Source organism: Miscanthus floridulus, chromosome 3, assembly GCF_019320115.1.
Source record: "Miscanthus floridulus cultivar M001 chromosome 3, ASM1932011v1, whole genome shotgun sequence".
In the NCBI taxonomy this organism is placed as follows: Eukaryota; Viridiplantae; Streptophyta; class Magnoliopsida; order Poales; family Poaceae; genus Miscanthus; species Miscanthus floridulus.
In genome coordinates this window covers 6,522,523-6,546,029 of record NC_089582.1, presented here as the reverse complement: position 1 = coordinate 6,546,029, position 23,507 = coordinate 6,522,523, and the positions used below count along the sequence as shown (strand labels likewise).

The 23,507-nt window shown below is 43.7% G+C and overlaps 2 protein-coding genes across 6 annotated transcripts; one reads left to right on the top strand and one right to left on the bottom strand.

Annotated features, from left to right (window-relative positions):
* The first annotated feature begins 2,384 nt into the window (after positions 1-2,384).
* Positions 2,385-11,011, top strand: LOC136541293 (probable homogentisate phytyltransferase 1, chloroplastic). Its single transcript, XM_066533108.1, has 12 exons — positions 2,385-2,822; positions 6,854-7,143; positions 7,254-7,337; positions 7,426-7,500; positions 7,587-7,670; positions 8,236-8,325; positions 9,224-9,325; positions 9,499-9,594; positions 9,733-9,804; positions 9,880-9,975; positions 10,295-10,399; positions 10,593-11,011. Exons 1-12 carry the CDS (start codon positions 2,546-2,548, stop codon positions 10,632-10,634), a joined length of 1,413 nt encoding a protein of 470 aa, XP_066389205.1. The 5' UTR covers positions 2,385-2,545; the 3' UTR covers positions 10,635-11,011.
* Positions 11,012-12,767: 1,756 nt separating this feature from the next.
* LOC136541292 (uncharacterized) lies at positions 12,768-17,968 on the bottom strand. 5 transcript variants are annotated; one of them, XR_010780331.1, is made up of 8 exons: positions 17,648-17,968; positions 16,765-17,000; positions 15,591-15,818; positions 15,411-15,501; positions 14,746-14,989; positions 14,293-14,628; positions 14,094-14,190; positions 12,768-13,053 (listed from the first exon to the last, which is right to left on the bottom strand). XR_010780331.1 is itself a non-coding variant. In XM_066533107.1 (7 exons), the coding sequence occupies exons 1-6, from the start codon at positions 17,872-17,874 to the stop codon at positions 14,311-14,313; spliced, it is 1,344 nt and encodes a 447-aa protein (XP_066389204.1). In that variant the 5' UTR covers positions 17,875-17,968; the 3' UTR covers positions 12,768-13,053; positions 14,293-14,310. The 5 variants fall into 5 exon arrangements, 3 of the variants coding, with proteins under 3 accessions (XP_066389204.1, XP_066389203.1, XP_066389202.1); XR_010780330.1 differs by having other exon boundaries at positions 14,094-14,628; XM_066533107.1 differs by lacking the exon at positions 14,094-14,190.
* Between the last annotated feature and the right edge of the window lie 5,539 nt (positions 17,969-23,507).

Below are 23,507 nucleotides of genomic sequence, written 5' to 3'. Positions count from 1 at the left end.
AGCAGTCCAGGATTTTGTGTGCATGCAAGTAAATAAATCAAAGAATTATTATATGCCTCTAACGTACGCATGCATGCAGGTAAAATGGAAGCCATCAATTATGTAGTTTTCTATCTATGCTTATACCTGCCTATTACTTCTTAAAATAAATATAAACAATGAGAAAATTACTTCCTAAAATAAAATCCATGTAATAGAAAGGAACTGATCAGAGTGGAACCAGCGGGAAATGCGCCCGAGATAGAAAACTCGTGCGGGAAACGCACGCCAGAAAAGGAAAAACAAGCGATTTGCTATTTTATGGTAGCTATAAATTTAATATATATAAAAATGCACGCGGGACAACATATATAAAGATGGTGATGCTGCCGACTTAGCTGCTAAATTTTGTATATAAAGAATAAAATACGCCAATTAGCATAAGCATCTCTTTACCTCAAATGGTAATGGCTGCTTCTCCTACAGCCTGTTTGTTTGGTTGTGGCTTGTCATAAACGATCGTAAATTTTCAGCCGAAACAGTATTTTTCTCTCACACAAACCAGCCAGCAGTACTTCTTCACGAACCAGCCAACCGAACAGGCTGCTAGTGTGCGCGCGCTTATAGGTTCGAGCCCTCACTGGCCTCAACTTTTTGTCCAAATTTTCTATAATTTAAGCGATTTGCTATTTTCTATAGTTTAAGTGATTTTCTATGCACATTTAAAATGTCACTATAGCTTAACTCCATGCTATGTCAAACAATATGAAAATTTAGAAAAAAAATATATAAGAATACATTTTCTATTTTGGCTCATTTCCTAAAAATCGATGGAAAATTAAGTGTTTTGTTAGAGATGGCTTCACAACGATCATTCATTCTCCATTTGCTTGAGAAATAAAATGACTAATAAACAACAACAAAAAAGCAGTAAGAACACCTTGAATTAATAGAGCATGAATTTAGAAACTTTTAGAAAAAAGAATCATCACATTTGAAGTTATTAGTACAAAGGAGAAAGACTACAAGTTTTAGATCTCGATAGTTTCAAACATTTTTTGCCTAGTAAATAATTTTAAATAGACAAGTCAGTACCTACAAATTTGTAGAAGTCATCGAGATCTAAAACTTTTGTTTTGCTCATTTCTTTATTCGACTTTGTTTAAACAATTTAAAATTTGAATTTCAAAATATGACAACTTGAAATAAAATTTTGAGACAGTAAATGATTTCAAATAAAAAAATCATCAACAACAAAGTTATAGAAATCATCGAGATGTACAACTTTTCTCTTTCCTTAGCACACTTATGGAGAAAGTGCTGCAATGCGACGTCGAAGACCGACCACCTGCTCGTTGCCCATCCCAGCAGGATACCACCGGATATTATTAATTCACTGCAGGGAGGAAAACATAGTCAAACATGGATACTAAAAATTCCAAAGTAACACAATTACACACTTGTAAGAGCTTAGGGCTTGTTCGGCTGGTATTAAAGTCGGCTGAAGCTGTTTTGTTGTGAGAGAAAAATACTGTAGATTCTAGCTGATAAGCCGGCTGATAAGTTCAAACGAACATGCCCTAAAGTTTACTGGCGGTAGATAAGCGACAGCCTTTCCTAGACAAAGCTCGCTCTAGAATGACGACATTTCTACGAGCACGACTAGCTGAGGGAAGGGAGCTGTATATATATAAGCCCGATATAGGAGGATTGGATACATGCTCTTTGCTGGGCCTCGTGTACATTTACAGAGACGGTCAACATAAAGAGTCCGCCTCTAAAAATGTCTTTATTTTCAAAGACGAACCTTTTAAAACGCTCGTCTCCTTAAATCCATTTTCGGAGGCGGATATTTTCTGACCGCCTCCATTAATAAAATGTCCACCTTCGTAAATGCATTTTGTGAGAGGTTCAACTGTGAGTCCACTTTCCTACCACTCGCGCACCTACTGTGTTTGAATGTAAAGAGAACAAGAACAAAAGAGGAACTATGTTTTCCCTAGGCCGGTGGCGGGCTAGAGCACACCACCGCGGAGCCCGGTCTGGTAGGCCGCAGCGCACATGGCACGGTTTCTAAATATTTTTACCTGATGAAAAGGTTTCTAAATATTTCGAATGTGGTGTTTCGCAACAACTAAAATAAATGAATGAATATATGTGCACAAGTGTTTTGGCTATTTTATACAAATAAATAAATAATAAAAAAAGAAAAAGAAAAAGGAAATAGAAAATCAAACCACGCACGCACCCACCCACCCGGTAAAAAAAAAATACAACGCACACCAATAAAAAGAAGAAGAAAAAAATAATAAAAACCAAAACGCACACATCCACTCCAGTAGTCACGCCCTTATCCCCAGACAGACTTCTGTCGCTCAGCCTCCCTCCCCTCCCCAGTCCCCAGTCCCCAGTCCCCAAGGCCAAGAGCCCGACGCGTGTCTCGCTCTCTGCCTCTCTCCCTCGTTTTCTTCCCAGCGTGCACTCTCCCTCGGCTCTCTCTCTCGCGCCAACGCCGGCCCTCCTCTCCTCTCCGCGGCTCCCCTGCGGCAGGGCCGCGTGCTCCGGGATGGGGCCGCCGAGAGCCATGCTTGGCATGTCGCCGCCGCCACTCCATGGCCGCCCGGCCGGCGCCGCCGCCCCCGGGCCTGGCGAGCTGGCTGCTGGCCGAGCGCCGCCACGCGGGTCGATCGTAGCAGCAGCTCCTCAACACCGCGGTCGTCCCGGGCCGGGATGGGCCTGGATGCGGGCTCGATCCACGTCGTCTCCGTCCGATCTACGTCGTCCAATGGTACTAGTTGCTCCTCCATCCTGTGTGGTCTGCAGATCTGACATGCATGTCCACGGTGAGCTATTTTCTATCTCTGATGTGTGTTCACATGATCGCTGCTGTCGTCACTGCTAGAATGTCGTAATAACGGGGGTGGTAACAGGGAAAAAATCACCCACAATAAAATATTACGTACTAGTTATAGTCTGACAAACTATGCATGGTGTGCCCCTTTTGCTACTACAGTATACGTGGGAGTTTGGAATTAGTTAAGGTACCGTTTAGTTCCCAAAATTTTGTAAAATTTTTCAAGATTTCCCGTCACATCGAATCTTTGGACGCATGCATGAAGCATTAAATATAAATAAAAAATAAAATAATTACACAGTTTAGACGAAATTCACGAGACGAATCTTTTAAGCCTAATTAGACTATGATTGACACTAATTGCCAAATAACAACGAAAGTGCTACAGTACCATTTCCCAAAAAATTTCGCCAACTAAACGGTACCTAAAGAAGAAAAGAAAACTTGAAGTGCTTCCCCTGCCACAGTCTATATGGGAGTCTGGAGTTAGTTAAAGAAGAAAAGAAAACTTGAAGTGTTTCCCCTACTACAGTCTACATGGGAGTCTGGAATTAGTTAAAGAAGAAAAAGGAAACTTGAAGTGCTTCCCCTACACATGCAAGTATAGTTGGGGTAACACTGCTTTTGATTATTTTTTTCTCGATCACGCAAAAGATTTGTACGTCTTTGTATTAAGGTAGAAAAGAGTTTGTTTACAAGGAGCAGGCTTTACATGATTCGCAGCTCAGCTCATGTCCGCCCGTGGAGGACTCGCACTAGTGTATTACTCTAGATAATAGACAACCTAGGTTACTAGCGCCAGCTTGTACCCAGAGTTCCTCCTCATACTTCAGCACCGCTAGCAGCTGCGGTACTTGGGTGCTGGTGCCCCGGAAACACCTTGTGTTTTGCTCTTTCCAAAGCTCCCAAGCGACGAGGGCGAAGATAGAATCGGCTCCCTTCCTGTCAGGCCCATTCCATTGATGCCGCCATGCCGTCCACCAGTCCAGGATTGTTGCTGATGACGCGGTCACCATCGGCTACTGGAGCGTCGTGTTGATGTTCCACCAAACCTGCCGCGCAAAGGAATAGGAAACAATCATGTGACCGATTGTTTCAGGTTCCTAGTCGCATAGGAAACATTTGTCATTGGCGTCTAGTGCATGTCGCCGTCGGCGGTCGTTGACACAGGGAAATCAATGCTTTTGATTATTTTAGCAAATAGTTTTTGCATTCTACACAGTCCATAAAGTTATGAGCAGAAAACTGGAGGTACTTCTACGCATCAAGAAGATGTTGACAAATGTCTTTCCATGAACTAGTCAACAAGGTCACAAGTAAAACGTTTACTTGAAACTTACAAAGGCCCTTAGTTTACAAATAACCTTTATTCCATCCAAAATAAGGAAGGTCTTAATTTGAGAAAATTAACAAAAGGAAATTTCAAAACTAATTTAACTCTCCCATGTACATGTAATCATCCTGATAAAGTCAGAATCAGTAGAAACCAAAATCCCTGCAAGATTCTGACATTTTAGGGCCAGTTTGGCAGAGCTCCGCTCCCAGTTTCTTCGAAATGGATACCGTGGATCCTACCAAACGCTTAAAATGCATCTGGATTTTGGTGGGAAGCTGACGACAACCACTTCTCCATTTATATTATGAGCTCAGAGCTAAAAAATCTTGCTCTTCGCCGCTTCACACTGCCCCCCGTTCAATCGCCACTAGAATCACTTCAAAATTGATTCTCACCTGCTTTCCACCCTGTTCTTCCACCAGAATCACTCTATCAGAGAATCAAGAAGTCAAGCTCAAAAATTAGAAATGAGAGATCTACCAAATTGGCCCTTAATTTTCATCCGCAATCTTTACTAGTGACACTGATATCACGATCGCACGATCGTTTAAGAGCCATTCTTTCTTTGTTTCGAACACTTGCACGCATAGTCCAATCGCGCGATCGTGATCCATGGATGGCCGGGGAGGGGAGACCCGTGTGACGACGCGACGCTTCACTTCCACTTCTGTGTAGTGGCCCCACCGCCCTGGGCGGTCGGGCCTTTTTTCCTGGCCAACATCGCACGAGGCCTCATACACAGGGGGGACAGTGAGCACTATAGTGTGAAAAGGCATGGGGCCGGACCGCAGTCATCTAGACTTGGCAACCGCCGCAACGCGACGAGCTGACACCTGCTTTGCTGCCGCGTGCCTGCGTGCGTCCACCACTGTCGCACTGCGCCCGCCACCCCTGCCTCTCCACTCGACTCGTTCAATCGTGTCCCACTTCCCTAGCTCGGCCGCGCCGCGACGCCAAGGGATGGATGTGATCTGCCTACGGCCGTCCCTCCTCTCCGCGTGGCCCGACGCTGCCCGCCCCCGAGGTGAGTGAGTTCTTTTCCCCTCGCCACGACAGAACCTTGGCTTACAGGCTTAGTACTATTGAGCTGAATATTTAGTTCGACGGATTAGTCGTGTACTCTCGTAGCCACAAAGACCGTGATGCTTGTGATGCGCTTTGGTGTGCGAGTATTCCTTTGCTCTTTTCCAATCGAGAGATAACACTATAACAGGGCTCGTTCTGTCCTGTGGGTTGTGGGGCCTCGAACTAGTGGGAAAATGATGCAGGAGCAGTTGTAGTGTCTAATATTAATATCTTCCTTTTCGAGAGAGGAGTGTCTGATTAATGTGAAAGCCGATTTCGGCAAGAAAAGTGGTTACATTAGGCGTTTGTTTGATAGCTCAGTCTTAAAAATGATGGGTTACTTCCGTGGAATCCAGGGCCAAGGCGGTGTAATCCAATTTCACTTTTAAAGGTTGCGGATGAGAATTAAGGGATAATTTGGTAGATCTCCCATTTCTAATATTTGAGCTTAACTTCTTGATTCTCGGATGGAGTGATTTTGGTGGAAGAACATGGTGAAGAGCAGATGAATCAATTATGAAGTGATTCTAGTGGCGATTGAACGATGAGCAATGGGAAGCGGCGGAGAGCAAGTTTTTTTAGCTCCGAGCTCATAGTGTAAATGGAGAAGTGGTTATCGTCATCTTCCCACCAGAACCCAGCCGCATTTTAAGCGTTTGGTAGGATCCACGGTATCCATTCTGAAGAAACTGGGAGCGGAGCTCTGCCAAACTGCCCCAAAAATGTCAAAACCTTGCAGGGGTTTTGGTTTCTGCTGATTCTATCAGCATGATTACATGTACAAGGGGAAGTTAAATTAGTTATGAAATTTTCTTTTGTTAATTTTCTCAAATTAAGACCTTTCTTGTTTTGGGTGTAATGAAGGTTATTTGTAAACTAAGGGCCTTTGTAAGCTTCAAGTAAATGTTTTATTTGTGACCTTGTTGACTAGTTCATGGAAAGAGACATTTGTCAACCGCTTCTTGATGCGTAAAAGTACCTCTTGTTTTCGGCTCATAACTTTATTGACTGTGTAGAATATAAAAACTATTTGCTGAAATAATCAAAAGCAGTGTTACCCCAACTATACTTGCATGTGTAGGGGAAGCACTTCAAGTTTCCTTTTCTTCTTTAACTAATTCTAGACTCTCATGTAGACCGTAGTAGGGGAAGCACTTCAAGTTTCCTTTTCTTCTTTGACTAATTCCAGACTCCCACGTATACTGTAGTAGTAAAAGGCGCACCATGCATAGTTTGTCAGGCTGTAACTAGTATGCTGATGTCGAGCTTATTGTTCACGTAATATTTCATTCTGGGTGATTTTTTCCTTGTTACTCCCTCCATTCCAAATTATAAGTCATTCCAAGAATCTTGGAGAGTCAAAGCATCTCAAGTTTGATCAAAATTATAAAGAAAATTAAAATGATTTATAACGTCAAATAGGTATACTATGAAAGTATATTTAATAAAGAATCTAATGATACTTAGTTGGAACCATAAATATTATTATTTTATCATATAAATTTGGTCAAACTTAAGATCCTTTGACTCTCCAAGATTCTTGGAATGACTTATAATTTGGGATGGAGGGAGTACTTCCTATAGTACTTGGCCTAGTATTGATATGTTTGTCTTTCCAGATCATTTTCTACCACCGAGTTGTTCCATCCAACGAAATGGTCAAGAGCGAATTTGCTTTTCTAGCCAAAGGACCCAAGGCGCTACCTTGTATCACCATCAGAAATTCTTCGATTGGAAATCCTCCTATTGTAGGATATCACGTCAGTCAATAAGTACTTCTGTTAATGCTTCGGGGCAACAGCTGCAGTCTGAACCTGAAGCACATGATTCTACAAGCATCTGGAGGGCAATATCATCTTCTCTAGATGCATTTTACAGATTTTCCCGGCCACATACTGTCATAGGAACAGTTAAGTCGTGTTGCTGTACTGTTTCATTTAGATGAACCTCCAGTAAGTATGTCCTTGTTATTCTTTTGTTTTCTCTTCATTGATCAAGAGATTTTGCTGGTGTAAGCAGGCATTAAGCATAGTCTCGGTTTCCCTTCTAGCTGTCCAGAGCTTGTCTGATATATCACCTTTGTTCCTCACTGGTTTGCTGGAGGTAGTGAAACTTTGAGCATCTCTATCCTTTCATTACCAGAAAGATGTATTGTTTCATTGTGCTACTTTTACTTTGTACTCATATGTAGGCAGTGGTAGCTGCCCTTTTCATGAATATCTATATTGTTGGACTGAACCAGTTATTCGACATTGAGATAGACAAGGTATTTTGAATTCATTGTAATCTTCATTAAGTACTTTTTACTACCATATTAATAACTGCTAGGAGCTAATGTTTGTACTTCTCCAGGTTAACAAGCCAACACTTCCATTGGCATCTGGGGAATACACCCCTGTAACTGGGGTTGCAATAGTTTCGGTCTTCGTTGCTATGGTAACTATGCTCTCAGTATGGAAGAAATTGGTATTGTGCCTCATGTTTTATTTTGACTTCACTTTTCTGGATATATTTGATACTGATATGCCTAAAATAGTGGCTCAAAGTAAATGGTATGCTCTTTAGAGTATTCCTACTGAAGCTGTAGAAAGGTAGAAAGCAATAGGGAAACTCTATCTCTAACAGAAATATTGAGTACTAATCTTTGTAAATAATGGTGCTCTCAATCTCAGACAATGAGATCAAGTATCTCAAGTGGAAAAGTTTCAGTATGAAGAACTCTAAAATAATTGGTGCAAAATGACAATACTTGATTAAGCAATTGGAAGTCTTCATCAGATTTTCTACTTATAAATTTCTAATGAATTATGAATATATATTGTAAAATTGTAGTTCTAGGATCTCCATTTACTAAGTTATGTGAAACAATTAGATTTAGTCACTTATGTCAATGGTGTGTAGATTTGTGCTAATCCTGATCAGGACCTTCAAAAGTTATCTTGAAATTCTTCACTGGTAATCTATCAGACTGATTCAACAGAATGTGCCATGTGTATTGCAGAGCTTTGGCCTTGGATGGGCTATTGGATCACAACCTCTGTTTTGGGCTCTTTTCGTAAGCTTTGTCCTTGGAACTGCATATTCAATCAATGTAAGAGCTCATGTCTTTAGGCCCAGTAGTGCTAGTTGTCAAACTAGCTAGGGATTTTGGTATAAGTAATGATTTCTAGGCTCGTTTATGGGATTTCTTAATGTTATTGATGGTTCATTGGTTCTCTTGGGCATTGTAAAGGATTTTTTTAATGTAAACTGCAATATGAATTTTAACGTATGTTTCATTTGCCTTATGTAAGAACTTATTTCCATTTTTTCCATAATGGCCCTGACTTCTAAGTAAGTGTAAAGTTGGGTTTTGTTTCAGCTACAGTGTTGAATGGCACATGCAAACAGGCAAGTTTGCCTACTAGAGCAATAACACAGTTAAACATCTTGACTATAGGAGAAACATTAGACACTCTGAGCTAACGCCTAGGGAAAACCCATTTTTGAATTATAGAAGCACCAAGCCACCAAGCAATGAAATGCTTGCACAATACATCCTGCTTTAACTTTCACATATCATGAAAGGTGATGCGAACTGCGAGGCATCTGTAAGTGGATCAGAAGACTTAAATGGGCTTTACAAATTAACGGCTCAAGCATGCGACCCACATGTCTCAATCTAGATGGGCCAGAATGGACCACGGAGAGAAATTTAGAGGCTGCAGTATGTTACTATTCACTTCAAAGAACATGTGGTAGTTTTAGATAGTCCCGAAGTCTCCTAAATGTTATACTCCTTGGACATACGTATTAAGGGGCATTTTTTTTTCTTCTTCATTGGAAGAACATGGACAGCTTCTTTAAAAGTAAATGAACAAATTCTGTAACTAATCATGCCTTTTCTTGCATTATATTTATTATTTAAAATAGTACCATTTTTTGTGTGCAGCAGCTGTCACTACTTGAATTACCTAAAGAAACTGCAATTTATTTCTTTGGCCTTACAGCTGCCATACCTTAGATGGAAGAGATTTGCTGTTGTTGCAGCACTCTGCATATTAGCAGTTCGTGCAGTGATTGTTCAGCTGGCTTTTTTCCTCCACATTCAGGCAAGTCTTCGTGTGGCGTCTTTTGAAATCTCTATGGAGAACAAAAGTTTTAGGAATTTGTAGTTTCATTCTAATGTGGACTTTTTTCTGAAACTCAAATGATAACTGCAGCGTATGGTTTGTGTTGTCTATTTCCTGAGTCCTATCTTAACAGTCTGTCCATAATCTACCAGACTTTTGTTTTCAGAAGACCGGCTGCGTTTTCTAGGCCACTGATATTTGCAACTGGATTTATGACGTTCTTCTCAGTTGTAATAGCACTATTTAAGGTAATAGCGAATCGTATGTTTTGTCTGCTCTGATATATCTTGATCACACTGTGCAATATCTTAATTTCTGTATGTATATTCATCTGCTAAGAAAATGCTCCTACTATTCCACTGAATGAAGTTTGCCGTTTGTTGTAGGATATACCTGATATCGAAGGGGACCGCATATTTGGGATCCGATCTTTCAGTGTCCGGTTAGGTCAAAAGAAGGTTAGTAGGGTCAAATAAATGTCTAGAGAGCTAACACCTGGAGTCCTGGACATACTGATATGAACTTGCAAACAGGTCTTCTGGATCTGTGTTGGCCTGCTCGAGATGGCTTACGGTGTTGCAATACTGATGGGAGCTACTTCTTCCTCTTTGTGGAGCAAAACAGCAACTGTATGTGCCACTGGGTTCCTCCTAGTGTTCCAGAGCAATTCCAAATTCCAATGGACGGTTTTATGATTGCTTAATAATGAGTCTGAGCTTCTGTGTGAGCAAGACTGCAACCACGTGTGGTTTCTGCAGTACTGCACGTTCTGCATCAACATAATGAGATCACTTCAGTTTCGCCATTTCCAATATTATATATTTTTTTTCCATTTTCTCCCTGAGAATCTGATGCCAATAATTGAAAAGAATTCGCCTGATTTAGCTTGATCGTTATGAATCTTTGTTTACCATTTTGTTACGAAACTTCCATGACACATTTTTGCAGATTGCTGGCCATTCCATACTCGCTGCGATCTTATGGAGCTGCGCGCGATCGGTGGACCTGACGAGCAAAGCCGCAATAACATCCTTCTACATGTTCATCTGGAAGGTAAGCCTCGTCTCCATTCCCGATCGTTCCTTGGGGCAGTTACCTCTTCCTCCTCTTTCGAAATTGGAAACTCCTTGCCGTGTGGCGCCTACTACTGATCTGCCCAGCTTAATCACCCTCACGATCTGCACTGCACCCCCTTGAATGAATCCTGATCAGTTACTGACCATTTACTCCCCACGTGGCTCCGCAGCTGTTCTACGCGGAGTACCTGCTCATCCCTCTGGTGCGGTGAGGAGGCGAGGCGATGGATCGGCGGGGGCCGGGCAACAACTCCACGGGAGAACTTGAGTGCTGGAGTAAACTCCCGTTCGAAAGTTGAAGCATGCACCCCGGCAGTCGATGGATGGCGCCCAATAAAATCCCCCTGTGCTCCCGCGGAGTACCACTACACGCTACTTGATGACATCCCATGTGTCCGGGTGACCTGACCTCTGAACTGATCGTCTCTGCGAAGAGAGAGATTGCACAACGTACCGGAAGTAACTAGACCAGGTGAGCTGTAGCCCGTAGGCCTTGGTACCACTCACTGCCAGTAATGATACTCCTACAAGTCCTTACCACCACCAGTGACCTGAAAACTTCGTCGGCTGAGCTCAGCGGCGTACAGTACGTCCATCTGCGCCTTGACTTGTGCAGTGGGCGTAGCTAGCATAGCATGAATATGGTGCGTCACGGCCTGACGGTTCGTCAGTCCTTCGAGGACCTCTCAGCCGCGTGTAGATATAGGTGTAATTCTAGCTTACGCACAGTACATGTGCGTGTGGTGTGAGTTTGTGCTTGTACTTGAAGTATTGAGGCATAAGAAAAAAGATAATCTACTCTCTGTCTCAAAATAGAAGTTTTTGTTTTTTGAGAAGTCAATTTTTTTTAACTTTAATCAATTATATATATATAAATTGTGAATATTTATAATACATAATTAGTATCATTATAGATCGTTGAATATATTTTTAGAATAAAGTTATTTAGAGACATAAATGTTACATGTATTTTCTATAAATTTAGTTAAAGTTGAGAAAGTTTGATCTGCACGTCGTCTTTCATGGAGGGAGTATCTATCAGAGATCCGGATTGCCTCGCTGCTAGGTGCGTTGTGGTGGGCGAATTTGGGCCGCTCTGCATTGCCCGCGTTATGGGCTACCTTAAATTTCACTACTACTCCCGCATCGCATCGCATCGTGTCGGGTTAGCATCGGTACCTGTATATATCTGCCGACTGCTGCGGTGCTTACCGGGTGAATGGGAGATACGTACCGTCGCAGCGGCGTTTTCGCGTTTTCGGTACCGTTCAATTCGGTTCCCTCGGTTATTGATGAAATTCGGTTCATAGAAAACAAGAACCGATCGGTTCCAAAAAAATTTAGGAACCGAGCATTTTGGTTCTCGGTTATTTCGGTTCGGTTCCGGTTCTAACCGAACTAACCCAATTTTTTCAGAAGACCTCAAGACAATAATAAATATACTTGTTCTAAGACAAATTTATGCAACACTATATTCATTTTTAATAATAATAATATATAAGAAAACAATAGCTATATAGTAACACAAATATATAGCAGTTCAAATATAAAACACTACACATAAACCAAACATAATCCTACAAAATTCTAAGTGAAGTATAATCCATGTAATTCGGTTCTTTCGGTCAATTCGGTTAATCAAGAGTAGGAACCGAATTTTCTTCAATTATTTCGGTTCCTCAATATCAGGAATCGAATAAGGAACCGAATTTTTCGGTTCCGGTTCTTTCGGTTCCGGTTCTTTTAGTTCGGTTTTCGATTCTCGGTTAAATTTGCCCGGGTCTAGCTGCGAGGGACAGGAGTCCGGCCGAAGAAGGCCTTACTCTCATGTTGGGCCAGCGCCTGGGAATGAGCCGTGATCCACCCCTAATCTAACCTCGACCTTTTTTTTTTTTGAGGTGGTGGCCCGATCCTGATCCAATCCTCTAGTCAGCTTTATATCCTAATCCAGCTTGCCCCTTCAGAATAAAATCCTCCGCCTATCCTGATCCTAATTAAATCCTAGGGCCGGGATCCGTTACTAGTACAACTCAGCCCTTGGGCCCCGCGCAGGCTGCAGCTTGCACGTTTGCGTGTGTCCACAACTCAGCCCGGGCCCTGCGTGGGCTGCAGCTTGCACATTTGCGTGTGCACATGTACACAGAAACACGAGCTGCATGCGTGGTTCAGTTGTACACAAAAGTAGCATGCTGGATTTGTTTCATAGTACGCAGAAGTACACAGAAATAGCTAAAAGGATTAATTAAGCAGCTAAAAGGATTAACTATAGAATTGAGCATGAATCAACAAGCTAAACAAAATTACAATTTTCTGACCATATGACCTGGATGAATCCAACAAGAACGACAAAAATTCGAGGATACTTCAAATAGAAAATTGTAATTACTGGGCAATGATACTTCAAATAGATTAGTGTAGGGCTCGCTGGAAGAAAAAAGATCTCTCAACCACTTCAGATCCTCGGCGCTCATCAAAATGAAGCAGAGCAATCCAAACATCTCATCATCATTTGATTCGTTTACTAGAATGAGTACAAGTTCTGAACAAAAACCTAAAGCACATAAATTAGGCCTCTAAATGAAGGATCCATTTCTTTGATGCACGAAGTTCTCTACAGCAGCAGAGCGGATTCTTCAACAGCATTGGAAGTGCAAGAAAAAAAAATATATCAGAGAAGAGGGGCAGGCTATTAAACTTCCAGTATCAGAATGCAGTTCAGCTAAGGGAACTACAGAAGTATTAGAATGCAGTTGCTGAGGACACAAACACAAAAAAATAATAGGATAGGAAACAAAGGGAACACACAAGGCAGGAACAAAAGAATAGTCAACTTGTGTAGAAGAATAGCTAAAGTAAAATCAAAGCATTTCTGAATATAGGTACATTTTACTATTACAGTACACAATCAAAGCATTGCTGACTACTGAAGCAATTAAATAATGATGGCAACTTTAGAATGCTGATGGTAAATAATAGGATAGGAAACAACGATATCAGCTAGTGGTTGAAAACAACTCATTCAGAGCCACGCACCGATTCAACTATATCTAAGACCTCACAGTAAAAAAATGGCAGCTAGATACAACTGTACAGAAAAAAGTTGCTTTAGAAGTGTTGAGTTGATCGGCTACAAGAGGACAATTTATATTAGTTTATTAGTTCCTTCCAGAAAAGATGTCACTGATATAGATAAGAATAGCTACGTACAAAAACAAACTGGTGCTTAATAGATGCAAGAACATTTTGAAAACACTAGAGAATATATATTCTGTATAATTTAGCATCATTTGCTAATTATTCTTAGTGTATAATCCATCCAGACTATTCTAGTTCATTATGAATGGTATTTCAGTTTGCAATAGACATAATGCTACTTGGTAAATATTATGTTTAATTTTGCTGATTCTACAAGCGTTCCCTCAATTTTTGGCACTGGAACTAATTTCACATTAGGTGTCAAATACAAATTTGCCATCACCAATCCCTATTAAGTAGGGTCAAGCACATAAATCAGCTGCAAGACCAGGCAAGTTATCAAAGACAAACAAAACCCTAAGGCAAGAACAAATCTGTACCAACCAAGGCGATGGCTGCCAATTTGCTTCCCCTGATGTAATGGCCATAACAATCTTACAAATGGACGTCTCATACACCGAGCAGACATGACTTACCACCATGATGATCTCAGCAATATTCAATCTTACAAGGTAAGAAGCTCCGGATGAGTCTGGCTCCAGCAGTCCCTTCTCAAACGTTTACATAGCTTAGCTAGAATGCCCAGAAGGGAGGCACATTAAACGAAACAGAACTGACATATGTTCCAGCAAGTTAACATTACGGTAGGGCTAATGAAATTGAACTTCTACTTACATACGGACTCGTCACCGTTCAGTTGATGCTGCTGTCACCTTGGGGAGATGGTGAATCGAGTGCAGGTTTCTTCGCGGCTGGTTCAGCAGAGATCGGCTTGATGCTAGCTCGTTTGACTCCTCTGCCTACAACCCCGAGGTCAGTCACAGTGCTTCCAGTGCTTCTGGTTGTCGCTGCCGTAGACAGAACCGAGGAGTCGAATCCATTGCTCGAGGTTGCCATCTGGGAAGAAGTAAAAGATGCAGCTCTTGGCATCGCGTCAGTTACCCTGGATGCAATTGTCTTCACCATCTCTTCCATGGCGGGGCTTGGGTTTGCTTGATCCAGGTCCTCAAGCTAAATGCACAACAAATCAGAGATATCATTAGTCCTTAGAAGCAAGATAAATCATCTTCATCACTGATACAGTACCAGGCCCATGAAGCAAAATAAATGGCATCTGTAACTGTTTACCTTCTTCTCAAGATCAGGCAATATGCTAGTAAGCTGCTCTAGCTCTTTTTCAGCGTCAGATTTTTCTGAGCCTCCTTCAGCTTCAGCAGCAGATGCATCACCGTCTTTACCAGCCAACGAAGCATCCTTGGAACTTTTCAGGCTCTGTATGCGTGACTTGCATAGCGAAATCGCTTTTGCACAGTATGGAATCGCATCTCCAATCTTGGAAACTAGCTCATAAACCAAACATATGCGGAAGTTTCTAAGACTGGATTAAGGCAATTAACAAAGGAAGAGCAACAAACTGATGCTGGGATGCGATCATATCATCTAAAGTAACATGTTCATTCAACTAAATACGTTACACGTGTGCATTCAACTAATTTATTGACTATTAAAAAGGCATTCTTTACCAACCCAAATTCTGAAGTTTAACAGCCTACAAAAACCATTAAAGTAAAGAGATGACCAATAGAGCGATGCAAGAGCCCTAACAACCAGGTTGCAGATGCTTATTTATGTAATAATACTACCTCCAGGCTCCAGTCATTATTCATTATTATATATGACGTAAGAATTACATTCAAGCCAATTTGATGATCCTAATGTCATATAATTATGACTGTAGGTAGTAATATTTCTCTTCAGCACACAAAATAGTGTAACTATGACAAAGAGGATACAATTCCACAACTCGACGATGATCAGGCTCAACCAAATGCTCCAACATGGATAAAGCTTTCTTGTAGTCACTGAGTGAGTTGTCTATGTCCTCTGAAATTAAAAGTTAACCATGAGTACTAAGACCACTCACCAATCAAAAATTCGAATGCAGGAGTGCGACGCAAAGTAACTGTGACTACCTCTTTCCGTTGCGACTTCAGCAAGAGCAGAATATATTTTTACTTTCTCCATAGTGTTCTCTGGGCTCTTCTCAACTATTGCCCTAGCAATATCCAACATTTTCCAGGAAAGATCCAAATCATTGTCCTCTTCATCTCCCATCTTCTCATCAACGTCGTCATCATCATCATCATCCTTCTCAACTTCACCATTCCCATTCTCCTGATCTTTGCCATTTGAGTTTTGACCTAATAATGAACTATATCAATATTTATCACAGTAAGAAAGAAAAACAGATGGAACATAACCATCAAATTACTCCATATTAATTCATCCTGGGTATTGTTAGCACTGGACTGCTAGTTAAAAGAAACAAACACATCAGGAACAGAAAGCAATTAGATATGCTCTGTAAGTCATAAGTTACTAAAACGCAATAACAGCAAACAGGAATCTTAGTAGAAGTTGGCCCATGCAAGCAAAATGATTACACAGCTAGTTGCATGAGAATCAAATGACACAAGTGCACCAAAGATACATATCTGATTAACCTAGCATCTCTTCATGCACAAAAGACATTTAATAACAAATCTAGAATAAAATATCTAAAATCAGACCTATTTAAAATGGATGAGCATTCAAAGGATTTTCTAGTTATCAGTTATCACCTAACTCACCTACTAAAGACAACGCAAAAATTGTTCAAGAAAAACAAACCACTTTGATGAACCAACTGAATGCTGATTGCAATGAAAAACATGAGTTGTAACACTCCATACTTAGCATTCAATATACAAGTATAGAAGAAGCTCATTAAATCAGGTCCAGTTTGAAATATGATCAACATATGATGATATAAACAAACTTACATATGTTATCTCCTACTCATATACTAAAATAGCACAAATATTGTTCAAAAAAATAGCACTTCAATGAAATGGAATCCTATGGAATGCTGATAGCGATTGAAGACATTAGTTCTAGCACTCAACTAATATTTTGCAAGCACACAGTGACACAGGAGATACACTACTGATTAGGAGTTTAAGACTGCATTCTATAGAATACTTAGCAGGTATAAAAAAGCAAGGGAAAAAGATCAAACTTAGTGTTTGGTAATAATAGATCAAAAAGAGACAAAGAATTAAAGTGTGATTCAGTGACTTTGCTTAGATGTACGTGGTAAGCATATACCTTCTTCAGCATCAGCTTTCTCCGAAGACACGGCATCCTCCACACTGGTACCAGAGACCTTTGAGGTTCCACTATCATCTTTAGAAGCTGTACTCTTCACTGACTCTTCATTTGGCATGCTCTTGGGAACATTTCCCAAAAAATCACTTTCCTCCTGAGCTTTGTATAGCAGGGCGCATCCATATTTGAAGTATGTGCTGGCACACTCCAGCGCGAGCTCTCCATAATGTGAAGTCCTAGTGGGCAACGAATGCACAAAATTGTTAGTGCACCACTGTAAAGGTTATTAACATAACTTGCATCAGGCCATGAGAGGCAATGTAAAACGAGATAGAGCAGCACAACTGAAACTGATAGATACAGAGATTTTATCAACCAAGTTACTGATACAAGGTCCTAAGTTAGTTTGTTGTTGATTGACTTCCGAAATGTTTGCATAATCTCAGACAGACAACACATTTTCCTTAACCATTGTATACAACGGTACACTCCAAAGTTGTTTAAAAAAACAGTACACTCCAATTGATGGTGAACACAATTTAGGCACCATGACAAACCATGGCCAAGTGTTGCTCCACAAACCACCACAGGGCTCGGAGCCAAATCCAATAGATCCCTGACAACGACAGACTCTCTGCATCTCACTCACCGACATAAACGAAACGATAACACCCCTGTTAAGCAGTCTGCTGCAGAACCCCTTAAACCCTAGTGGACTGAATCCCCGAGCCACCCAAGCGCTGATGCGAAAACCAGCAGATCCTGACAGAAACGCGCCGTACCAACCGCCAATTGCTCCAAAATACGCCAACACGCGGAGTCGCTTCACAGCTACATGTCACAGAAGTGGAGGGGAAATCGGAGCGGGAAAGGAAACCCTAACCTGATCTCGAGCGCTTGGCTGAGGCAGTCGACGGCTTCGACGAAGTCCTCGTCCTCGATGGCCTTGGCGCCCCTGTCGAAGAGCTCCTGCGCCCGCTCTAGGGTTTGCGGCTCCTCCTCCGCCTCGCCGGGCGCCGCCGCCTCGATAGGCTCCGGGTTCGGCGTCGGCGGGGCCTGGGGCTTCTCCTCCTCCAGCGGCGCGCCCGTGTTCTCCGACGAGGAGGCCATGGGCAGCGGCGGCGGCTGCGGCTGCGGCTGGGTTCCCCTTAGGCGCGGGGAGCTGCGGGTGGAAGGGGAGGGGGAGGAAATGGGGAAATTTTGGGGGAACGGAGTGTGAACTCGCGGGGGGTATGCAGGGGTTGCCGCCAACGGGTTCCAGGTTGGGCCCGTATGGGCTTTGTTGCGGCTGTGAGTGTGGGCCGTGATGGGCTATTTGTCTTGATCCATATTGTGGGAGACCTGCCTCTGGTGGGTTAGCTCGCCAGCAGACCCGAGCCCTCCTCTTCTATTCCCCTCGGGTTTTTTTCTTTTTGTGCCTTTTATGTACTTGACCGAGCTAAATTAACCAACAGCATGAGCATAGTTCATACCTTTGTTCATCTATATTGTTTGTAGAAAATCTATGTTCATCTATGTAGCCTAATGGTTACAAGAGACTCAGTAGCATCCGAAGTCCTATGTTCGACTCTCTGTGGGAGTAAATATTCCAGGATTTAACGACGTTGTGCTTTCAGTAATAGCTGACGTTACCATCAACAGCGAAACGCCTATGGTAACTTTTGTCGGCTTAGACTTCAAGATGCTCATAAGGGTAGGGTTTACATGAGTGCGTTCATAGGTATAACTGTACGTGCGTTATGAATGTCTGCATTGTATTGTGTAATCGCAAAAAAAAATCTATAGATTTTCTAAAAGTCATAGTCGGTTTGGACACGAGCTTTGCAAAGCACTGTACCGTGAAATGCAAACCGGAGGCAAGTAAAAAAAGACATATACTAGGTGGGTGTTTGGTTTCACGAGGCTAAACTTTAGCCCTGTCACATTTCGGATATTTAGATACCAATTAGGATAATTAAACATAGGCTAATTATAAAACTAATTGCACAGATGAAGGCTAATACGCTGAGCCGAATCTATTAAGCCTAATTAATTCATGGTTTGACAACATAGTGTTGCTTGTGAAGCCGGAAAAAAAACAGGTTTACTGGTTAGCTGGAGCTTACTACTAGTTCAGAACGACTTCTTTGCATTGTCAAATCTGATGCATGCATCTGAATGGACCCAGCCAACTAAGGTAGCTAGGTGTTTTGAGTACAATAAGCAGTGTGCTAATCGTCAACCACATGCTCTGGACGCAGCGTGTTGATCTAGGCATGTGTTGTCTTATTATACGCTCAGGCGTACGTTGCGCTAGATTGTCAGATTGACATGGTATTTAGTACGTTCGAGGCGTAGCAGGCACCACATATACAAGTACTCCCGCCCTCCCTCACTAAACGTGTGTCGTTTTTATTTCTCGAGAAACAACTTTGATTAAATATATATTAAAAAATATTAATATTTATTATACATAATTAGTATCGTTGGATAGATATTTGAATTTAATTTTTTAATAAATTTATTTAGAGATAGAAATATTGCACGTATTTTCTATAAATCAAGTTAAAGTTATCGACACGTAAAACGTGACGACTAACGTCTAAAGAGGAAGGAGTATCGCTCAGCTCTGATCCACTCTTTCCTAGTCAACTCGACAAGCTGATAAGACTTAGGAAGCATGACACGCCAGGCGTAGGTGGCAGCTGGGCCAACTTGCATTGGTGTAAATTAACAAAGTGGTTCTTCGTCAACTTTGCGTACGTAGAGTAAGTAAACAATCCGATAAACAATCTGCAAATTGGCGGCGGAACGAATATACTCGATCAAGTTGCGAAGTACTGTAAGCCCATGTTTAGTTCCAACCTAAAATCTTAAAAAGTACTACAGTAGCCATCACATCGAATGTTTGTGGCCTGTGCATGGAGCATTAAATGTAGATGAAAAAAAACTAATTGCACAGTTTGGTGGGAAATTGCGAGACGAACGTTTTGAGCCTAATTAGTCCATGTTTGAACACTAATTGCCAAATAAAAACGAAAGTGCTATAATAGCTCAAAATTCCAACTTCCTGGAACTAGACACGGCTAAACAATACATAAAGTGGAGGTGTGGCGTCTTGTTGCTGTTTTGACTGGGACCGGCATCGGTACAGTAATGGGAAAATAGTTTCTTCATCGGTAGTACCCACTCCTTTTTGCATTCCAAGATTGTTTTCAGGCAATATATATATGGTTTTTAAATGAAAAGGTCTAACATCGTTCACCAAAAAAAATGCTACCTCCGTTTTCGTTTACTTGTCACCGAATTTCTACTGTAGCAATTTTGACCATACGGTTTTTTCTACGAAAGATTTTTAGATACATCAAGTTTTCACATATATAATTCTTTATTGAACATACTTCATTAGTGTTATATACATTGAAGTATCTAAGATTTTTTTAGAAGAAAAAAACAAATGGTCAAATTTGCTACAGTAAAAAGTTGCTGACAAGTAAACCCAAACAGAGGGAAGTATTTTTATTTGTATGTTTCACAAAAACAAGAACAAAAAAAACATGTCACTAGCTATATGTAGCGCGCGTGTCAATAGGTATAACTCCTCAATAAGCTGCGTAATAAGCCAAGTTGTAAGTATACAAAATGAGCTGAGGACCTAGTGCCAATTAGGCCAAACTAAAGCCCATACTATTGTATGTATATCTAAAAAATCAACTAGATCGATAAAAATCAACTAGATCGATAAAACTACTTACCAGTATATATGTACTTGGTCATCTAGCATGGATATATAAAGGCACATACTAGTTATATTGTACCATCATCCAGTTGCACTTGACCCGTATGGCATGCATGCATCGGTCATCTCTCGAAATGCAGAGTTGACTTTTGTGGGTGACGCTGATAACCAAAATCCGTGTCACACGTCGTTCGATGGCTCGGCTCACCTATCTCGATCTAGCAGCTGCGGATAGATAAGTACGGCGTGCATCTTGTGTCCTTAGTTGGATTGCGTCCGCTAGCTGCTTTGTCGTCGTCCTACTGCTACTGCACTGCACGTCAGGAGGACGACCAAGCTGCCTTCTTTTTCTTTGTCCTTTCGTAGGTACGTCTGACCTGCCGCGCCGTTGCGACTTGCGCGCGCACACACCCAGACGGCCAGACCCACGACCCAGCAGCAGCTGCGTTTTTTATCCGTTCCGTTATTGTCAATTTTGGCATTGTTTAGATACGGGATGTCGTCGAGACAGAATTTATTAAGCTTAATTAATTAATTATTAGCACATGTGTTACTGTAGCACTTTATTATCAAATCATGGATTAATTAGTCTTAAAAGATTCACATCGCAAAGTAGTTATAATTTATATAATTAATTATTTTTAAGATACGACGTAAAGTTTTAGGTGGGAACTACGCTCTCTCTGTGTCATACTTGTCAATTTTATCGTCTTCCCCTGCGTCTGTGATGTGACCGATAGTTTCATCGCACGTCGTTCATGGTACATGTCAGTGTCAGATGTGGGTGGGTTCTCGAAAGCAAATGTGATTTCGAAAGCAAATGTGATTACAGACATGAACGAACATGATATTTTTAGTTGAGTTAAATACACCAGAGGTCCATTAACTCGTAAGGAGGTTTCTGTTAGGTCCATCAACTTCTAAAATAATTTTTTGGGTCTATAGATTTTGTATGCCGTATCACTTAGGTTCATACTTCTCCACGTTGGCTCTCTCGTGCTGATGTGGTATGATGCCGTAGCCATGCGGGCGTGCAGGCAGGTGCCGCTGCCCTGCCACACGGGCGCGAAAACAGGCCAGCCGCAGCCCCGCGGCACTCGAGCAGAAGCCGATGCCCGTCACCGTGTCGCTCCCCTTCCTCGTGTCGCTGTCCCTCGCCGACAACCGGTTCCACGGCGAGCTCCCCGCAGGGGTCCCGTTGTCGCCGAGCCTCCGCATCCTTGACCTCTCCAGCAACGCCTTCTCCGGCGCCATCCCGGGGTCCCTATTCACCGCCTCCTCCGCGCAGCAGGAGCTCTACCTCTCCTGCAACGGCTTCTCCGACGGGGTACCACCGCAGCTAGCGCTCCTGGATGCCCTGACGCTGCTCGAGCTGCAGCATTGCGAGCTCCACGCCGCCCACACCGTACTGGCAACCGCCTACGCAGGTGCGTCCATGCCGCCCTGCCCGGACGCCGTCCCCACCGGCCACCGCCGAGGAGCCGTCTAGCACCCGTGAACCCTCCTCGTGCGGGCACGCCCTTGCCGCAAAGGAGTTGCGTGAGAGGAGCGGCCGCCGTCTCGGTCGGAGCAGAGGGAGATGACATTGGGGGTGGACAGCAGCACGAGGCCGTAGACGATGCCGTTGTGTCGGCGTCCGACAACTGCTCCTCCCCGGCGGTGCCACCTGCAGCATCGTGAGCTCCACGACGAGACCTGCCGCACCACCTGACGCACGTGGCGGCGCTGCGGCCACGACCGACCTCTGGGGGTGGCTGCGCCCTGCTCGTCCTGCGCGGCAGCAGAGTCCGTGCTCGCGGCCTACTGGTGGTGGCGCTCGTAGCCGGTAGATCCTGCGCACTCCGGCAACCGGTGGTGGCCCGCGTGCCCCTTCCTGACTCCCTGTTCTTCTCCCCTCGCTCACCGTTCGGGCTCGGGTTGTAGCTGCGCAGGCCGCCATCATCGGCGAGCACGTAGGAGGCGCGAGCGTTGACCCGTAGATCCACCCGATGCGCCGCCCCACTCCGTCTTGTCCTCGTAGAAGCACGAGATGACGCTGATGGCCTCCGCGATGGTGGTCGTGTCAAGCGGCTCATGGGGCACGGCTGCTGGGGTGGTGCACCGACGGCGAGGACACGCTGCTCCTCTACGAGTACATGCCGAACGACAGCCTGGAAGACCTCCTGCACAGCGCTGCCGGCGCCGGCGCCGCGGGCAAGGCGGGGCTAGACTAGGACGCATGGCATCGGATCGCGATGGGCATGGCGTAGGGCATGAGCTACTTGCACCATGACTTCGTGCCGGCCGTGGCGCACCGTGACCTCAAGCCCAGCAGCATCCTGCTCGACACCGACATGGAGGCGCGCGTGGCCGACTTCAGCGTTGCCAAGGTTCTCCACGGCGCCGCGCCCATGTCTGTCGTCGCCGTGGTGCTACCGTGGAAGCTGCCGCTGCTGTTCACGTCGTTCACGCTCATGTCCCTCGGGTCGGGCGGCATCCGGCCCTACACGCTGGCATTCAGGGCGGACAAGCGGGACAATAGTGCCAAGAACGTGCGGACGCTGCAAACCTTCTTCAACTGGTACTACACGGTGCTGGGCCTCTCCATTGTGTGCGCGGCCACCGTCATCGTGTACATCCAGCAGGCCAGGGGCTGGGTCGTCGCCTTCGCCGTGCCCATCGTGCTCACGGTGGGCAAGATGGAGATCCCCACGGCCTCCTTCGGCGTCTTCGCCATCCTGACGCTCACCATCTGGGTAGCCGTGTACGACCGCGTGCTCGTGTGGCCACTGTCCCGGCTCATAGGCCACGTGCGCAGGCTCAGCCTGCGGCAGTAGATGGGTGTCGGCCTCGCGCTCTTCGCTGAGGCCATGGCCGTGGCCACGCACACCGAGAGCGTCCGCTGAGCCACCGTGATCGCCCAGGAGCTCCTTCGGCGTCTTCGCCATCCTTAAGCTGTTGGAGTTGCGCCGGTGGCCAGCCATGGAGGAGGGGACGAAGCGTCGCCCGAGGAAGCCACCTGCACGCCCGCATGGCCACGACATCA